The sequence below is a fragment of the Colossoma macropomum genome, unplaced genomic scaffold, assembly GCF_904425465.1.
Source record: "Colossoma macropomum unplaced genomic scaffold, Colossoma_macropomum, whole genome shotgun sequence".
NCBI classification, from domain to species: Eukaryota; Metazoa; Chordata; class Actinopteri; order Characiformes; family Serrasalmidae; genus Colossoma; species Colossoma macropomum.
The window spans coordinates 488,896-510,038 of NW_023496043.1; the positions used below are offsets into that span (position 1 = coordinate 488,896).

Here is a 21,143-nt window from a genome sequence, read left to right on the forward strand (position 1 = left end):
GCATAAAAATCACTATTAGTACGCTAATGTCTCAGTAGCTAGCTAGCTAACTTTCCCGTTCCACTTTAAATAGTCTAGCAGTTTCGATGCCTAAAGCGCCAGAGTGGAACTGCTGCACCATTTAATTAAGGTGGAAGGAGAAAATTCGAACAAGAAGCTGGTGAATATCTGACTTCAGCTTCATATCACCAAAGAATTAGCGGTGGGCGATAATAAATAATCGTCTTAACCCCCCTCTGAAGGCATATGATGCCCTAAATGTAACTAAAGCCCAGCAGTGAGGTTGCTGAACTTTACCCTCCTCTGCTGTCACTGCTTACTGGCAGGGTCGCCTACAGAGCAGCGCTAGTAGCCTGATAATGAAGTAATGCTCTTTTTTAGTTGAGGGTCCCATTTCACAGGGGAAGATTTCAGCAACTACCCTTTGTAACTCCGTTCCAAGGAGTTAGGGTGACACTCGAAAACAAGGGGTAGGGGTAAAAAGAAGAAATGGGGTTGGGCCTAAGTCTAGTCTATTCAAATGGGCGCTTTTACATAGGGAAATACCAGACTCCACTCCACTCTGAGCACCAAGTGCTCAGTTGGGCTACCAGATTCTTTGTACACACCGCGCTTTTCAAAGCAACGCTGAACAATTCTGAAAGTATAAGTAAGGCGAAAAGCACCCAACATTACCCGCTGCATCTCCTCCAGCGTCGGAGAGACAGAGTGTGTTTGTGAAGCAGCGGTTTGCGCTGTTTCGGGGCGGATTATGAGACACGCTGTGTGTGTTTCCTGTGCAGCGTCATAACGCAACTCGACCGCAGAAGCACGCTGGCGCTGGGCTTGATCAACACTTCAGAACACGCGTTGTATTATTTTCTTCTCCACCCGTATTCCGACAAACCCCGCCTCCCCCCGCGCTGTAATTGGCTAGCTTCCCAGCTCCTGTACCACGATTGGCTGGGATTGGCAGGTTCGGCCCCGCCTCCGGCGCGCTGATAAGTGCACAAACTACAAGCCAATACCAGCGCACGGGGCGTGGCTTTTCCGAATACAGGTGGGGGGAAAAAAACAAGGCGAAGACCCGCGCGAGTGTCGTGGAGTCCAAACGCGCGCTCTTGTTTGACCCGCAGACGGGATTTACTTTGTGTCTTCACGTCCTCAGCTCTGTGTCCGTCCGTCGCAGCCACACAGTTTCCTTCGAGGACCCTGATGTTTCCACTTTCCTCTCGCGCCAGACTCGCTCGCTGTTGACCGCTGCTTTCCGACGCCACGCCACGCGCCTTTCGGGGATGATGCCGTGATGCCCGGCTGATGCCATGCCGCGGAACCGCAGCGGCGTCGACGGCGGCGGTCCCGCGCCGTGGCTGAGCGCCCCTTCGGCTCATGGAGCCAAAGACAGTTTGGACGCCGAGGCTGCGCGCCCTCCGTGCGCCTCCGCTTCCTCGCGCTCCGGCTCGGCCACCGAGGGCCAGCGCGGGAAACGGGACGCGCGCCTCAGCCTGCTCGGGAAGCCGCTGCTGTACGGCGCGCACGGCGGCCGCCGGAACGCGCGTTACCGGCGCGTGCAGAACTGCCTGTACAACCTGCTGGAGAGACCGCGCTCGTGGGCTTTCGTCTATCACGCCTTCGTGTAAGTTGCACGTTTTCATTGTTTTTATCTGAGCGGCGCGTTTGGCGGAATGCGCCGCCGCTGCTGCTGCGGCTGCGGTTACGGAGTGGAGTTGACCGTAGTCTCTACCTGTTGCTGCGAGTTGCTTTGCATTAGAATGAACACGTGTCGTATGAAATGAAGACAAGGGACACATGCTGAATTCACCAGATTAACACGTGTCCTATAGGCTACTGAGTTCATCACGCTAACACGTGTCATCCTGAATTCAAGAGCACGTCATTCTAGAATCATGACATTAGAATTCTAGATGTCATGTCTAAAATGTCTTTCTGGCATCATTACATCTAAACATGTCATTCTGGAATAATAACATCTGAATATGTCATTTTGGAATCATTACATCTAAACATGTCGTTCTGGAATAATAACATCTAAATATGTCATTTTGGAATCATTACATCTAAACATGTCATTCTGGAATCATTACATCTGAATATGTCATTTTGGAATCATTACATCTAAACATGTCATTCTGGAATCATTACATCTGAATATGTCATTTTGGAATCATTACATCTAAATATGTCATTCTGGAATCATTACATCTGAATATGTCATTTTGGAATCATTACATCTAAATATGTCATTCTGGAATCATTACATCTAAATATGTCATTCTGGAAAAATAACACCTAATACGTCATTTTGGAATAATACATCTAAACATGTAATTCCAAAATCATCACATGGAAAATGTGATTCTGGATTCATTACATGTAAACATGTTATTCTGGAATCATTACATTATAACATTTCATTCTGGAATCATTACATTCAAACATATTGTTCCAAAATCATTACATGGAAAATGTCATTTTGGTATCTGGAATCATTAAATGAAAACATAATACTGGAGTCATTACATTATAACATGTCATTCTGGAATCATTACATTATAACATTTCATTCTGGAATCATCACATTTAAACATGTTGTTTCAAAATCATTACATGGAAAAAGTCATTTTGGTATCATTACAATATTTAATTGTGGAATTCTGGAATCATTACATGTAAACGTGTTATTCCGAAATCATTAAATGAAAACCTTATACTGGAGTCATTACATCAAAGCGTGTGATTCTGTAATCAGTACATTAAAATGTCTTTCTGGAATCCTTACATCTAAACATGTCATTCTGGAGTCTTTAGACCTAAATGTCATTCTGGAGTCATTATGTTTAAACATATCATTCTGGAATTATTACATCAGAACATGTCATCTAGAATCATTACACCTAAACGTATCATTCTGGAATCATTACATTAAAACATCATACTGGCACCAATACATCAAAACATGTCGTTCTGGAATCAGTACATTAAAACATCATTCAGGAATCATTACATTAAAATGTCGTTCTGGAATCGTTACAATAAAATGTCATTTTGGAATCATCACATCAAAACATTCTGGAATCATTACTTTTACACATCATTCAGAATACATGAAAATTAACACCTCTTTCTGGATACATGACATTCTGAATTCAAACCAAAAGGAGATCGTTTCCAAAATGTATGTTTAATTAAGTCGTTGATATGTAAACAAAGTAATTCAGAGTGGTTTGATGCAAAATGAGACATAATATACAATTTTACAGGGTCTGATTTCTTTACAGTGGTGCTGACAGGAACCAGGGGTCGCAATGTCTACAACACAAATATAGCCAAATTGTTGACTATCCAAAAGGACCAGGGAACCTGCACTTGTCTTCTGAGTTTTATATGTAATGAGCAGTGCTGATAATGGTATAGTACTGGTAAATCCTAAAACATAAGTTTTCGTTTCGTTTTCTTTTGGGCCCTCATAATGCCCTGTATGTTCCTCTCAGCCATGAATGGATTTTTTAAAAATTAGGTTTGAGGCCAAAACTGCGGGTGGGCAGTGTATTGCATGTAATTGCTTTGCTTTTAAAGGCACATGCATCGACGTCTGGTTCCCGTCAACTCCACTGTGAACAGTTCTGAAACCAGAACAAAACATTTCATATCAAATCACTTGAAAGGGCTTTGTTTACATCTTAATGATTTAACAATGTAGACATTTTGGAAAATCCATTTCAAATGATCCATTAACATGTGCCATTCTGAATTCCAGAGAATAAACGTCATACTAAAATCATGAGTGTTTGTATGTTGTACTGAAATAGGATCTAAGATGCATCGACTGCCATACTGAAATTGCATCATATTGTCATGTTGATAATTCTGTATAGCATGGAATATGATTCCTATGGGGATGTGCAGTGCCCCCCGCAATGCCTGGATAACCAAGGAGCTTTAAATCTCAGCAGAAGCCGTTTACTTCCACTTGGATGGTGGTAATTGTGCCTTTCAGAAGCCCCCTTAGTGGTGACTCATAGAGGATAAGATAAATAAAGTCAGCATTCTAATAAAGACGAATGCATTTAGATGACCTGTACTGCCATACAGTGTTATGGAATAAGGCAAAGTGCAAGAATGTGAGATTGGGTCAGCTCATTTGCTGTGGTCCTTAGAGGACGTTAATATACCAGGACAGAAGTGCACAGTAGTACAGAATGGTGTGTTTGGATGAAGGCAGCGCTGGTGTTTTTGTCTGCTGTTTGTTGGAGGATACTAAAGAAATGGGTTGAGCACATTCATGCAGTCTCACCACCAGGGTGTGAAAGTTTCATCTCAAGCAGATTTCAGACGAATCTTTTCTGGTGAACTGCCCCTCCACAAAACATGTTTTCTCCGTTCAGTTAGAATAAATATTGCCTGCATCAGTGATTTTAGCCCTACTCTAGAACTAGACTTAAGCTGCTTTCTTCAAACCCGGCCCTGGGGTCGTAAAAGTGAGAGTGCTATCATTACTGTGTTTAAGAGCTTGGTGGTCATTTGCTCTGAATGATTAGTGTTTGTTGTTGCACAGCAAGACTTCCAAAGCATAAAAATAAATCAAAAGTTGTTTGATGCCATAAGATTGTGTGCCAAACCTTTTGTTGGAGAAGGATTTGCCATCTTGTTCTTTGAGAAGGCTTACCTTAGTCCATTAAACCTTTCTTTCCTTCCAACAGATTTGTTCATAACCTTGGTGAATAGATGGGACAGTGTCTGTTATTTTTGTGCAATGTCAGATCATATTCAAAGCATTGCTGCATTGTAATGGTGCTCTTAACATTGGCATACAGTAATATTACCAACAGTGTTGTACTGTAACATTCTCAAGTCTCATACCACAACTTTCATAGCATTGTCATATTTGTAAAATTATATACTATCGTATTCTCGTATCATACTGTAACATTCCCCAGAGTCATAGCGCAACTTGCTCAGTAGTGTCATACTGTAACAGTCTCAACAGTGTCATACTGTAACATTCCCCAGAGTCATACTGTAACTTTCTCAATATTGTTATATTGTAACATTCTTAATAGTGTCATGCTGTAAATTTCTCAACATTGATATGCTGTAACATTCTCTAGTGTCATACCATAACAGTCTCAACAGTATCATCCTGTAACATTCTCAACACTGTCATAACGTATACTGCAACATTCCCAAAGGTGTCATACCGCAACAATAACAGTGTTGCATCATAACGTTCTAAACATTGCTATATTGTAACATCCTCCGATGTCATGCCGTAACATTCCTGACAGTGTTAATTTTTAACATTCTTAACAATGTCATGCCATCACATTCTCAACAGTGTCATACCGTAACATTCTCAACAATTATATGCTATAACTTTCTCAACATTGCTTTATTCTAACCTTCTTAACAGTGTCATACTATCACATTCTCAACAGTGTCATACTGTAACATTCTCTGTATTGTCATAGTGTATACTGTAACTTTCTAAACCATGTCATATTGCAACATACCATCAGAGTCATACCGTAACGTTCTCAACAATGTTATATATTGTAATGTTCTCTAGTGTCATACTGTTACATTTCTCTGCATTGTCATAATGTATACGGTAACTTTCTCAACAATGTCATATTGCAACATACCATCAGAGTCATACCGTAACATTCTCAACAGTGTTATATATTGTAAGGTTCTCCAGTGTCATACTGTAACATCGTCAGCAATGTCATGCTTTAATTTTCTCAACATTGTCATTTTATAACATTCTCGTTCTCAAAAGTGGTAACATGGTAACATTTTCAGCACTCGTCATAGCGTAATTTTTCTCACCAATGTCATACCGTAACATTCTCAGCACTGTAACTTACTGACACGTTGGCACAGACAGTCAGGTTTGTGAGCTCCTATTTCATTTAGGTACCCATTTCAGTTCACACTTCACATTATATAGAGCAACTAAAAAAAAAAATCAAAGTTCTCTTCTTTCCAGTCGTTTCTACAAGTGATTGGAACGAAGACACAGTCAACATTTCAGATCCAGTTGTAAGGTTATCCAGCTGTATTTTGCATATTTCTGCAACTCCATATTTAACATAAAAGCACCAGCATTCAAAAAGCTGCACATACTACAGATAAGGCACGTTACATTCATCGTTACATTCATTGTTTTTCTGTCCTAAATACGAGCAGCTCTTTTGTCAATGCACCTTTTGGTTTCTGGGCAAACGGTACGCTTCAAAGAGCATTTGGCGCTATTGGCTTCTTTCATCTCGCACAGAACTCGGCTGTGTGAATATTTACTGAGGGTTGCTGCTGCTGTTTGAAAGAGAAAAATGTCAGAGTGTTTTCCTTTGATAGAAGTTTAAAGAGAAAAGATGCAGTGGTGGGCTCTGCTCCGAAGCTTACTGCCGCTTGGCCTAAGACTGTATAGCGACTATGGGATGCTGCGCTAAGCCATAGTGAACCCATTTACAGCAGACTTATTTCATTTTTGATGTCTTAGCTCAGTGTGCGCGTGTGTGTGTGTGTGTGTGTGCACTCGTACTGAAGCAGGCTTTGTATAGTGGGCTGCCCCTCCTGCTTTCAAGGCGCTTCGCTGTACACAGTGCAGTCTTTGAGCACACCTCAGGATTAACGCTCTCTTATCCACCCAACTATGCTAGAGAGAGTGGAAGTGAGGGTAGAAGAGATGGGAGGGTGAAAGAAAGAGGAAGAAGGGCTACCGACAAGTGGGGCCATAGGTTCAAGGAAAGGAGGGAATGAAACATGCAGAAAGAGAGGAATATTCAGAAGGAGGATATCCTCGCTGTCATATTAAAACCTCGTTGCTCTGGTTTATGTTTTTTTATTTTTTCCACACCATTTGAAATCCCTTTACACTGTGTGTATGTTCCATGATAAGCAATAGAAATAGTCCAAACACTTACACTGAGTTACACAACATTTAAAAGCTTTTTTTCCTTCTCCTGTAGAATTAGCGTCCAAGAGATATGAGATTTTGTCCCTGCCCAGCGATATGAAAAATAAGTCGCTTATGTAGTGGAACTGGAGGTGTAAATCTCAGAACGGTTCATGTGACACCATGCTGACTGCGTTTATATGCGCACAGTTAGCTCCCAGGGTGCGTTTATATTGGTATTTAAATAACACGTTGCATTTTGGTTCTGGTTCGCTTTGTATTCACACTCTCATATTCAACATTGGACCAAAAGATGTAAACAAGAGTCATATGAGTAAAAAATCATGTACATTTGGTGACAATAACTTCAATAATATCCAGTGAACTTTCTTAACCACTTTGTACTCTGGTCTAACTGGCCCTGTGGGTTTTATCTGTGTCTTATTTCACATATGGCCTGTGATATTCTAAAGCAGTCTGCCTCAAGAGCTTTCCTGTGGTTTTCCCATGATGTACAGTGGGGCGAAGTCTCTGTAAACGTGGTGCGTTTTAGGATTTATTTGTGCAGTCATATGTGTGTATCAAGTAGGACGTGGACAATATGGCAAAAATATCATATCACGATACTTACATTTTCAGGATACACAAAGTGTATCATGATATTTCGACACACAGACACCGTACACTAGTAGTGCCACTTTAAAAAATAATCTGTATGTTTCTTATTCAGCAGTTTTATATACTGCACTGCATTAAACCCACTTAAACAGGACTAATTATGTTCTCTTTGTAATGAGACATGCGGTTGGTCGGTGTTCTTTTCGTTTAGAAATGCATGCTGTTTATCACAATAAAATTAATCCTGATTTCATCATGGCTTTGGACATGTCTCAGTCTCATTTTAAAACCAAAAGTACTAGTTTCTACCAGAAGGACTCAGGAGGCAAGAGATTAAGAGACCCTTATCAGTCCCATAATAGAGAAATTGCCCCTCCGCATTTAACCCATCCATGCAGTGAAACACTACATACACACTAGTGAATGCACACGCACTAGGGGCAGTGAGCACACGTGCCCGGAGCGGTGGGCAGCCCTATCCGCAGTGTCTGGGGAGCAGTTGGGGGTTAGGTGCCTTGCTCAAGGGCACTTCAGTCACATACTGTCAGCTCAGGGGATCAAACTGGCAACCTTTCGGCCACAAGGCCTGTAGCCTCCAGCCTACGACTGCCCCAGGAGGAAGACAATTTGTTTTATATCCTCAATAGAATTTTACAAGTTGAAAGATAACAACTCAGTAGAAATGAAGGAGTCTTTGGCGAAGGCCCCGTCCTTGGACCAGGTCTTGGAGCGTTTAGGCCCCTACCCTCCGGACAACCAGACAGGGACCCAACTGGTGGTGGTGGGAAGGAAGGAGGGGAATGTCAAAACATTGGCACCTGAAAGGTGCATAAGTTGAGTCAATTTAAAGGCAGGTGTAGGCCTGTGATTGGCCAGGAGTAATAAATGAATGAATGATGTAGCATTAGAATCTTCCTGGCAGAACTAAAGGTTCTATGAAGGGGTCATGAAGGGGTTCCAGAGGAACATCTAGAGGAAGATATTAAGGAGATGTCTGTATAGTTGGTCCAGTGGGATGATATGACACGCTCACATGCTAAAACAGCATTGTTTTTGTACTAAAGACAGGGAGGTGATGGCAGTTCATTCTGTGTTTGGTCTGTTTATACCTCTTTGGTCTGTTTTGCATTCAGGGTACACACTAAACACACCAAAGTTGATTTGGAAGATATCAGACCAAAACTGCCAAGTCTGAACACTCCCTTAGTTAGTCTGAGAAACTAAATCAAACCAAGACATGAGCTGCATAAAAGACTAGTCCACCGCCAGTATAGCCTGACTTTTTAAAAACAGCTGTGATCTTTTTTCCACCCATTTAAATATCAAATCATGTCTGTATCTGACAAAAGTTTAGCTTGGGGGGAGTGTGAGACCTTCCGCCTTTTGTCACTCGTGTTTGTTTTGGTGCCATCAAGCTGTCATCACACATGTGGTTTGCCGAAAGCTTTGCAAAGTGTTGCAGCGTCTCTGCGTGAGAGTCACTGGAGCGATCTAATCTAATCTGCATTCTAGTCTGATCAGTATCATCCTGTACCATGTATTTCAATCATGTTAACTTTAGTCAGACCATGATTATCAAACAGTGCTGTTTAAATGGTATGTCATGTAAACGTATTGTGCTGAGACTAGCAGTCTAAGCACTATTGGGATGGGATTGGTTTTCCATGGAGAGGTGGGTAATACTAGTTTCCCACACAATGTCTGTGATGTTTATGAACAATTTGCATAGAAGAAGAAATGTTGGTATAAGTGATAGAGATGGGAGTGGCTACTTGATTTACACTCCAAAAAAAGAGTCGAAAATGCATTAAAAGATTTAATTTAGCGTTCTTTATTCCATTTACCCTAACCGTCTGTCTTGCTGTCTTACGTTAAGGCAGTGTGTCATTATCAGTATCTTGGGAATTCAAAGCCAACGGTCAACATCACTGCATAAGGTCTAATGTATTTTTTGTCATTTTTACATGTTTTAATGTTAGGACTCATAAACGTGAGGTAGGGCAGTACATATCAGCTTGATTTTAGTCACATAGAACATGAGTACATGCTTCTTTGAGTGCCTATACTTAAGAACCTCCTTTTCCACAGAATATATGTGTTTTTAACCAACTCAGTTTCAAGGTTTCAGCATCAGTATCGGACAGGAAAAGTGGTGTCGTGCCATCTCTGCTATGTTTTCTTTTGCGTTAGGCATGGCTGATATGGCAAAAATACATCACAGTAGTAAACCTGCAACTACAGTGATTCTCATTCAATGTTTTACAAACTGCGCTGTGCTAAATCCAATTAAACAGGCCCAATTATGCTCTCTTTGTAATGAAACATAGTTAGTGGTCTTTAAGTACTGACAGTGTCCACTACATGCTCGTGACATAATTTATTATGATAACGATAAAACATTGTCATATTGCCCAACCCTAGTCTCCTTGGCTGTATGTTCAGGGTATGTCTTGGTCATTCGCACTGTGTTGTCTAATAAACACAGGTCCTGTCTTGCATGTTGCGCTAGAGGAAAGTTGTTTCATTGCACTGTTTACTTGCATATGGATAGAATAACACAGTTCTTGTTGACACAGTGTTGGCCTTTGCCATACCTATATTGCATAAGACTATAATATGCAAGTGAGCCCTCTAGCCAATCAGTGTTATTTCTGTGCTGTGAGCATCTTGACCAATCACATCCGGTTGTGTCGGTGGATGTTTTGATGAGTTACGTGGTTCATGTAATCCAACACGAGTCAGATCTTTTGGTTAAAATAATTCAAGCCGATCTTTACACATTACTGCTTCAGTAGTGCATTCTCAGTATATTGTGTGGGGTAACACACTCATAAAATGTAGCAGTTTAATCACAGTACTGGTATTTTGTCCATATCCTGCAACACACAGACTCTTCTGCCGATGGTAAAAACGTAGCACACACCTCCCATCATATCTAATCTAATTACCACTCAATTATTAAATGCAGCTCCAGCCCCCTGCAGCTGTAATACTCTCAGGACGGCCCTCATTCTCACCTGTCTTCTGCACTCTTCTCCCACAATGCTGTTCTTCAGCAGCGTTCTGAGGTGATTGACAGCTCCTGGGGGTGAGAAAGCTGCTCATAAGAGAGAACATAGCTTGCTGTGATTATATATAGATGAGATTGGGTGTTGAAAGTCCTTTTTTATTAAGTAAGATTGGACTACTGCAGAACACACTATGTTTATGGTGTGGCTTTATTTTTTTGGGGACAGTTTCATTCAGCAAACCCCACAGGCTGTATGTCTATATCTGTCTGAGTTGTTTTACTTAAGCAGAGAGTTTACCAACTTTAGCTGTTTTAACTTTGCTAACTAGCTAATCCAATTAGTTTTAGCTTGACTTCACTGATATAGCCTGAGGCAACGTATTCCCAATTGTGCCTTAATGTTAGAAAATGTTGTAAGCCAGTCTTATAGGGTATCTTCAGCCATGCTACCATAGCTAGAGGAGTAGGCTACAAACTTAGGGAGCTAGCAACATTAAAACAGCTGAACTTCCTGCTTAGCCTCTTAGTAAGGTGTTTTGATTTGATGACAAAAAATGGCACCCATTCTTAACAGTGTGACTTTTTTACATGTATACAAAATAAAAGTCTTTTTGACATAATAAGTGCACTCTAAATTTATTTATTCATTCATTAGCTTAAGTTTTTTTTTTGTAGTGATAGGAAGTTGGTTCTAAAAGAATCGATTCTTTGACTACAACACATCTGGGAGTCGAGGGCGACTCCTGGCCATTGGCTCTAAGAGTCAGAATGATTCTTGGTGGTCATAATTGGTTTGAGCAGGAAAGTGTCTGAGTTTCAGTTGTGTTAGTTTAATTTTAGGCTTTTAGAAATGCCAGTGCTGCTCAACAACTACAGTAAGGTCAAACTCCGGTCATAGAAACATTTTTAATATGCCTGCGTCTACACTGCACCGCTCTGCACCCCGCTCATTTTCTTCTTTATCAAAATGATTAGAAACAGTACAAGGAACAAAAACCGAAACTGAAAACAAACAGTATGTTTTACAGAGTGCAGTGAACAACAGAGTGAATTTGCCTGCTTTTTACTGAGATTAACTGTTCCACCTTGAATAGCGCTCCAAATACGGTATTATAACTGGTGCATCATTTAAGGTGGACCAGAAAAATCAAGTAAGAAACTGGTGAATAAGCCAAACTTCAGCCTTGTGAAAAGAGGAACAAGATAACATCCAACTGCTCCGGAATGAAAACCTGGTTCCATTTCAGAGAATTGAAAAATAATCTTGTAGTGGTTCCTTTTCAAAGAATGCTGACTGTAGTGATGAGTTTGTCAGTTTCACCAAGTTTCATTACCTGATACAGGCTCAGGGTAAGTTGTGTTGAAACATTAGTAAGATGACTCATTTGTTAAGCTGTCTGATATTCCTGCTATAATATACACATTTTATACTTGTATAAACTACAAATTTTCATTGCTGTACTCTGCTGCTACTCAAAAGATAAATGGTTTATTTTCTTGTGTATCCCTTTATCATTGGCTCTGGTGCTGTCCTGGTTAAAATTAAGTGGAGTCGACACCTCGTCTCCAGTGGCAAGAGTCAAGAGTTAGAGTCAACTCCAGAAAACCCAGAGTCGTGCATCTCGGCAAAGGCTTGTCTAGCTTTTCTTTAGTACTTACACTGTAAACTTTAAGGGATGAATTCACTTAAATAAGGTTAGGATTGCCTCAGTTTCTACAACTTGATTGTAATATAATTAAACTTCTAATTCTTAAGTAAAGTAGTACATAAACTCTGAAGTTCAGGATCAAACGTTAATATCTAAACTTGTCTCATACTTTCCATTAAAGTGTACTATTGTAATTTTCAGTCTGTCAAGAAACCCATTTGTGGGCAGAGCCTGCACATCTCACTTTCGGCATGGCTTCGGTTATTCCAAACCTGTAGCACTGGTACATGGCCGATTCATCTAATGAAGATATTGACAAACAGCTGGTGAGTTGAACCAGCTGTGCTGATGCAGGAACCACACTAAACCATGCAGTGAATTGGCTCTGCAGGAGCAGAAGTGAGCGCTTCAGCTTCTCCTCAGGCCTAAGAAGTGAAGGATAAAGCTTAAATCATGGAGACACATCAAGAGTAGCCTCATCGCCCAGAAGGGCCATTTCTGCACACTGACGCCAGACTCACCAATCACCTTGAGCATCTCTGGTGCTCTTTTCAACAATGTACACACGCTTGTACGCACACAGACCAGTCCATTAGCCATTATTCCTCTGGGTGATTTCTGCTATCTAGTAGGGGTTTGTACAGTTGTGTGCTTCTGTGTGCCTCATTTTAAATACATAAACCCCAGATAAACAGGCCTGGCTACTTTAAGGTGCACATGTCACTGACACAGACGTTCAATTGGACAAAGTTTGTATAAAAAAGCATTACCGAATGAGATGGGATGCTATGGAGTGGCCAGATGTGAGCCGAAGGTCACCACACCCATCAGCTAGAGGGGTGTAAAGCCCCCAAGCAGTGGAGCTGTGTTCTCTGGAGTGATGGAGCTCTATCCAATATGTTTGGGATAAGTTGGGGTGATTCAGAACTAAACAGTACCTTCACTTGTGGCAGAGCCAACCAAATCCTCACAGCAATGTTCAAATAGCTAGTGTAAAGCCTTCAGAGAAGAATATAGGGTGTTACTGCAGCAAAGAGGGGGCAGACTCTGTGTTAATACCCTTGATTTCAGAAGAATTTCCATATTCTTTGCTTTTTTAAGCCGATTTGTTGTATATTTATGATTACACATGGTCTTTCCTATTAAATGCCTCCGACTATTACAATAAGAATCATGAATTATACAAGTTTACCCATCACAACCCAATATATGAGGATTACAGTGGTAAACAAGGTAGGTTCTTTCATCTAAAGCTATGAATTTGAGCTGCATACATTGTTAGTTCACTGTAAGTGAAGTCAGGTTCAGCATCTTTTGTTTAAGCACTCTGTTAGTAATCTCAGCTAGATAGTTTGACAGGCAGACAGAAATGGACAGCTACAAAGAAAGAGGCAGAGAGGGGTCATCAAGAGAAAGAAGAAAGAGGTACAATCTTTCGGTCATCAAAGGACCATTATGACAGGAGGCACACACTCATCTTCACCCTGCGGAAGCAAAGCCAGTAAGAAGTTGTCTGTCTGGAGCGTAACACCGCATAGAAACATGTTTCGCATGCGTTACATTTCTCAGAAGAGAAATCTTTCTCTCAAGCAGGGGGCAGGCCTTAACAATAAAAGAAAGCTTTGAAGATGTGAGAAGGGTTTGGTTCAAATTAGCAGTCAGGGTTTTCTTTCAGCAATGCGTCGTAGATTTGGGCTTTCCCTTTCTTCATTGGCATCCACCTCAATTCAGTATAATCACTGGTATGGCCTTTAGAAGCAGATCATGTGAGGACAGTGGGGAAAGGTGAGCCCTGTGCTCCTCATTTCTGCTCTCATTTCTGTGTTTTTCTTCATTTCTGCTCTGCAGCTGTTGCAGAATGTATGGTTAGCTGAGGCCACGTGTTAGTTTAGACTTAACCACAAAGCAGGAAGGAAGAAGAGTGTTTTCACTTCGCACCTCCCTCACATAAAAACGCTATTAATAATGAATATGAATAAAATCTAGGAGGCAGTTGGTTTTATCTACTCAATGGCATGATCATATTAAAGGAACAGTTAAACATACACTGATCAGCCATAACTTTAAACCCACCTCCTTGTTTCTACACTCATTATCAATTTTATCAGCTTCACTTACTATATAGGAGCACTTAGTAGTTCTACAATTAGAGACTGTAGTCCATCTGTTTCTTCATACTTTGTTAGCCCCCTTTCACCCTGTTCTTCAGTGGTCAGGACCACCACAGAGCAGGTTTTATTTGGGTGGTGGATCGTTGTCAGTACTGACGTGGTGGTGGTATGTTAGTGTTAGTCAGTGGATCAGACACAGCAGTGCTGTGTACAGTCAGAGATGATAGCTCATTGGCTGCTGCACAGTTTGTGTTGGTCATCCTCTGGTCCTTCATCAGTGGTCACAGGACACTGTTGGCTGGATATTCTGCCACCCAAATAACACCTGCTCTGTGGGGGTCCTGACCACTGAAGAACAGGGTAAAAGGGGGCTAACAAAGTATGCAGAGAAACAGATGGACTACAGTCTGTAACAGTAGAACTACAGTGCACCTATATGGTAAGTGGAGCTGATAAAATGGACAATAAGTGTAGAAACAATCTGGTTTTAGTGTTATGCCTGATCAGTGTATGTGCTAATGTTTCTAACAATGAATGGAAGCTAGTATCCGACACAGAAGGATGTGATATATATGAAGCTAATCTGTGACTATTCACTTGTTTATGTAATATAGTTATACATAAATTGGTATATAACTAACTGTCTGTGGATATTTATGCTGAAACCTCATTGTTATGGAAATAATGTTTATAAAATTCATTCTTTTATAAAAAATCATTAGCCTTGTCGGCATCCTTGGGTTAGGTTTGAACCTGGTTGTCTGGGGCAAATGGCACGAATACTCTGTATCATTTGGAGCAGCAAAGTTTTGCACTTAAAACTTCACATTTCTAACATAGCTGATGCAATAGTTCTTCCTAGACTTCTGCAACAGGATTGCATACAAATGCTAGCCTGGTGATGACATGGTGCACACGCTGGTCTGGCGTTTGGTGATTCTTGATCAAAACAGACCACTGTTTCCTTGTCACGTTACAGATCTGGTTTTTGTTAGGTAATCTGAGATGGAGTAACACAACGGCTTCGTCTTCCTGTGTGGGTTTGCGTGGGTCATAGCCAGTAAAGAAGACTCATAATGACACATTATCATCACGATACAAAATTTGGTTACTAAAATCAGCTGTTACCCAATCAAATCTCTCTCCTGAAGAACAACCAAAAACAACAAGCCTTTTTATCAGTATTGTGCAAATATCAGACAATGCTAATGAGCTGGGATGAGTGTCGTATTATGTGTTCATCTGCAGGATATTACCACAGCTATAATGGATCTTGTTTTTTGTCAGTTTGTTTTAGGCCCCTTTTCCTCAAGTGTAATCCACATGTGCAAAATTAGAACAGTGCTAGCTCGGTGAGAGGCTAGCTCAGCCCAAACTAGGACCAGGACTGAGCATCCCTGGGCTAGCTGAATTGGATTCATCTTTGAGGGTTAGCATATCCACAACCCACTGTTTTTTTGACTGATTTGCACACAAATGTATAGATTAATGTTTTTTTTAAACAGGCTGAATTGCTAATGAGGTTGAAACAACTTGTGTATGTTTAAGATGGAACACAGTTTATGTGTTTGCTTATGTACTAGCATAAAACAGTATGGCATATCATGAATATAGCGCAGCAAATAGCTTCATAACCTATTCTTACCAAATTGAAATGACACTGTACTTCAATAAAACATCATAGCTTTCCCTTTTTTAGGGTACACCATAGCAATACCTTAGCCCAAGCGCTAGCATACTGTTAAACCTGTAGCTCTTCAGGCTAATTTTCACCTTTGCAGATGATTGAATACAAGTGCTTCAGTGTGTTAGTGTGTACACGGTGTGTTTCTACAAGAAAAAAAAAAAACTTTTACTGACTTTGGCCACTCTCATATCGTCACCACCCAGCTTGACACAGCAGCTAATGCGTTGCAAAACAACCAACCTAGCATGGTGTCCTTGCTGAGTCAATGGATGCTGCTACCGCTAATTCTAGCCGTGGTTGAAGAAAGTCAGCGAGCTTGAATAAATAAATTGTTATTACAGGACATTATGTGGTTTAGGTGAAGGCTGTTTTGCTCTGTGGTGTAACCGGAGTATTTTGTCTCAGCTTAACCAATGTCTCCTTTGCCTCCCACTATTATGAGTCAATTGTGAAAGCCCTGAACAAAATGTCTGTCCAGGATTGGGATTCTGAAGGGCATGTTTTGTTCAAGCTTTTCCATCGTTTCTTTAGGCCTAAGAAGATGCAGTTATTGCTGGAGATAACAAATTAATATAGTAATTTTTGATTAATCCTTTACGTTTTTGCAGTGTTTTTGACATTGAAGCAAGTGTAAAAAAGCCAGAAGTGCAAACTTGAACTTGTCAGTACAGAATGTAAATCAATGTTGATTTAGTTAATAACTACAACATGTGTTATGTAATTACCTACGACAGATACGTATCCATCTACCTATATATGCACCTCTGTCTATACCTACCTATTTATCTATCTATCTATCTATCTATCTATCTATCTATCTATCTATCTATCTGTCTGTCTATCTATCTATCTATCTATCTATCTATTGTAGGTGCTGTTGCAGTGAACTGCTGTCCTTACTGCCTCTCTCTGTTCCTAGTGAGATTTATTTGAAGGCAAGGACACTGAGTTCAAAGGTCAACTCATATTTAAGCTTTGGCTTACATAAGAGTGACCGAATCCTGGACCAGTGATCGTAAAACATATTATTGTTCTGATCCAGAATCAGTTTTTCCACTGTTTATACTGTATCTTGGCCACAAGGGCCTAAAGAGCAAACCTGCTCTGGGAGCAGCCTTCCTGCACTGAAATCCTTCATGAATACCAGCTCTTATTCTTAGACTGGTTCTCAGGTCCAGCTTGAACCTCCTTTGGCCTTTAGCTGTCCCTAATAACCAGTGAGAAAGAACACACACGCACAGATACGCAGTAACCAGTGAGAAAGAACAGGCCTAACCTTGGTCCAGCAGACTAATACTGAGGAGGGCCAAGCAAAACATTGGTTTTATTTGTCTTCTCAAAATTCTGGAAAGGTTTCTCAAAAGTACTGACTAGTGTTGTTGTAAACTGTGAGCACGTGACCAGACTTAAATTAACTCTTGCATGGCAGTGGATGATGAACCACACTAGGACTGTAGAGTATATACCATTATTGGCCTTTGCAGTACTGATATCACAGAAGGCTGAAACGTGCAAGTGACCCTTCAACTAGTCACAGTGTTTTTTTTACTGAGTGCTGTGAAAGGTGTAAAAAGGGGGACAGAGGTCCAAAGAGAAAAAAGAAGCAGCAGCAGACAGAGTGCTAGACAGAATGGAAAAAAGTAAAGAAGGTGAAAGAGCACTTATAGAAAAGAGGAAAGCGCAGTCATAAATGCACCATTACACAGTGGTAGTATCCTTAAGGTGTTTTTAGAAAATAAACATGTACTTTTATAAGAATATTTTCAGTATATCACAAAATACCCCAGAAAAAGGCTTGTATTTTTGCCATTTTGTGACATAATTTGAAGTCGCTAGCTGCCCTTTATGTTGTGCCAAAATTTCATCATGAATGGACCAATAGAAATGCTTCAAAATTACTTCAAAATAAATTCTACATTAAATTCCATTAAAAGTTAAGAACATTTTTACTTCTTCTGTAAAGTTATCATTTAGGAGATACAAAGTTTTGTTCCAACAGTGAGGAGGTAGTTAATGGATACTTTTATTACAGTCTAGGCTCTCATCAGGAACTGGAGATTTCCACTGTGTTATTGCTTTTATCAGTTTGCTGCTCATTGAGTTATCCATAGGTCTACTGCAACCTCCGTCCAATGTAGTCTGCTTAAATTGTTGAAGATATTGCTTTAAAAGCCATTTAAGATCTGTATTAGAATGAGATGGCTGCAGTCGCTACAGTGCATGAGCAGCTGGGCATCAGTCTGCGCTGCTACAGATGGTTCGAAGGGTCAAACTAGAAACGTGTGTTAACAGAGTTTAAAAAAGGAGTAGGAGAATTTTAAATGAACTCACTATAGATTGACTAAAAAGGAAGTAGTAGTGGGTGGTGTGGCCGAAAATGTATATAATGGTATATAATGTATATAAAATGTATATAATGGTATGATTTCTGACAGCTTATATATAGGTATATATCATGATATGATGGATTTATGAATTATTATTATTATCAAATACAAGCATTGTGGATACTTAAGTGAGCCTATTTATGTAGTTTAAAGGGGTGTATTACTCCCTTCGGTTTTAATAAGAACTATGTAAAGTAAATTTTAAATATTTTTATTTGACAAAACAGTAAAAACAGACAAATGTAAGCAAGTAATCATAACAGCCCTACATAGAGAGAGAGAGAAGTTGTTTGGAGCCATGAACAGAAGCCTGAACTGGGGAAGTCCACTCAACAGCTGTGCGTTTGAGTAGTATAGTGTGTCAGGGTAAGCAGCAAGTGTGTGTGGGTCTGGGTTTGTGTGTGTGTCTCACATTACCGCCTTGCTTTTAACAGAGCAACTCTTGTGACATAATTGCATTGCCTGATGTGCAAAGGTGCTGTTTTTTAAATTACATCGTCATTGTGCACTGTGAGAAGGGCCTATAGCGTTGAGAACCCACGTTTCATTGGTTTTTTAAATAAAGAAGCTTAATGTCATAACAGTCTGAACACTGTTAAAGTTTCAAAATGTACCAGTCACTCCTCAGTCGATATGCTCCAAGTATAAAAACTGATCTGCAATAACTGCCTGTTTTGAATTCATCGTTTTTTGTGATGCCACAAAACCAAGGCGTTTACACCTGCCTATTCGGGGCCTATAGTAGTTTAGCCCCACCCACTCATGTAGAAGTTATAGGGAGTGTTTCAGACTGGACTGCTTTTTGAATGAGGCGTAAAACAGGGCAGCCAATCAGAACCAGACTCATTCACATATCAGTCTTTAAGGCACAATAACAAAAACAGCCTGTTTAATGAAAATGGTTATGGAAAAGTGAAATATGACTGTTTTTGGTGTATATATCCACACAAACATTATAATGGATCTCAGGGGAAGAAATACCAGAAAAAGTGCGATATAGGCCCATTTGGTAACACATTGCAATGGCTAATTGCTAACTGTGATTGTAATTGGTGGCTACTCACTTCCATTCATTGTAAGCAAGGTTAGTTTCTTTTACTTGATCATTTACGTTCTACATAACTGCTGCTGTAATGACGCTTTCACTGTGCACTTTACACTGTAATACTGCTGCAACTCCTAGTTATGTCTGTGCTTTTAATCTACCTCATACCACTCAGTGCCTGCTATCATGTAAATACAACAAATCTGTCTTATATGCTATGTAAATATGCAAATAGATATATAATTTATTTCTACTCTCTTATAATTTAACTTATGTCTATTGTTATTTCTATTTTTTATTTTCTGCATAGTACAGCACTGTTGTTGGAAGGAAACCTTGTATCTCCATTTTTGATGTTTTTCAGTTTTTGACATAATTTGAAAATGCCTGTTGCCCTTTACATTGTATGTACATTTCATGATAAATGGACCAAAAGAAATGACCCAAAATGACTTGGAAGAACGTCTGGTTCCATTGACTTACATTAAAAGTAGAGCAGTTTTTTTCGTTCTGCTGTAAAGTCAACATTTTATGTGTTGCTACTGAAACACTGCAGTTTCTCTTTTGGGATCAATAAAGATCTATCCATCTATCTATCCATCCATCCATCCATCCATCCATCCATCCATCTACAAGAGTTAACATTTTTTGGTTTTTCAAAAAGCCATATTCCATGGGTATGAAGACTAACTTTAATGTTTTATGAGTCAAAGCGCAATGTGTATTTACTCAGAATTAGAGTTAATGTACTTACCAGTATTTCAGTCTCTGGGGAGGGATTGTGAACTACAGTCATTGCTCTGGAAACTCCACAAATTGTTATTAGTTTTATTGGAGAGGAAAATGTTTTTCTTTTAATGATATTGAAGAGTTATGCAGAACTCCGATTCAGAACAACCAGCATGGTTTTATTAGCCTCTGGTGCTGTGCCATGTTTGTGTAACCCTGAAATGCATGGGTGTTTCTCCAGCTGTTCATAAATACCTCAACTCGCTAGTGACATGCCAACCTATAAACTTTCATATTAGTGTAAAACTGAGCTTTTCATTGACTATAACAAAATAATAAAATCTATGCCTATTTAGATATTCCTGTCCATTTCTATTTAAATATTCCCGTGCTATACTATTTATATATTCCTAATGATTACTGTTTAGATATTCCTATTTATTCCTGTTTAGATATTCCTATGTGTTTCTTGGAAGATATCACTGTCTATTCCCATTTACATATTCCCATCTATACCTATTTAGATATTCTAGCCATTCCTGTTTAAATATTCCCTTGTTTAACAATTTATATATTCCCATTGATTCCTATTTAGATATTCCTATCTGTTCGTACTCCTGTTAATAAATTCCTATCTAGGTCTAATGGGAATTTTCTTTCTATTCCTATTGACATGTTCCTGTCGAGTCTTATTTAGATATTCTTAGCTATTCCTTTCTAGATCTATTCCATTCTGGATTGCTTTTCTATTCTTGTTTGTATATTTCTAGTTATTCCTATTTAGATATTCCTTTCTAGTCTTTCCATTTAGATTAGTTATTTCTATTTACATTTGGTTTCTATTTAGATAATTCCTACTGATATAATGTTATCCATTCCTATTTAGATATTCCTGTCTGTTCCTGTTTAGAAATTCCTGTCTATTCCTGTATATTCCCATCTATATTTTTACATCTTTAACTTACATCCTCTTCAGATATTCAGATCTGTTCATATTTCTTTTGATTTC

At 39.7% G+C, this 21,143-nt stretch overlaps 1 protein-coding gene across 1 annotated transcript in view; it reads left to right on the forward strand.

The window, feature by feature from the left end:
- Positions 1–1,301: 1,301 nt before the first annotated feature.
- Positions 1,302–21,143, forward strand: part of kcnq5b (potassium voltage-gated channel, KQT-like subfamily, member 5b) — a 165,909-nt gene continuing 146,067 nt past the window's right edge. The window contains exon 1 of the mRNA XM_036564861.1: positions 1,302–1,615. Coding sequence (XP_036420754.1) covers positions 1,302–1,615 — 314 coding nt within the window. The remainder of the gene's footprint in view (positions 1,616–21,143) is intronic.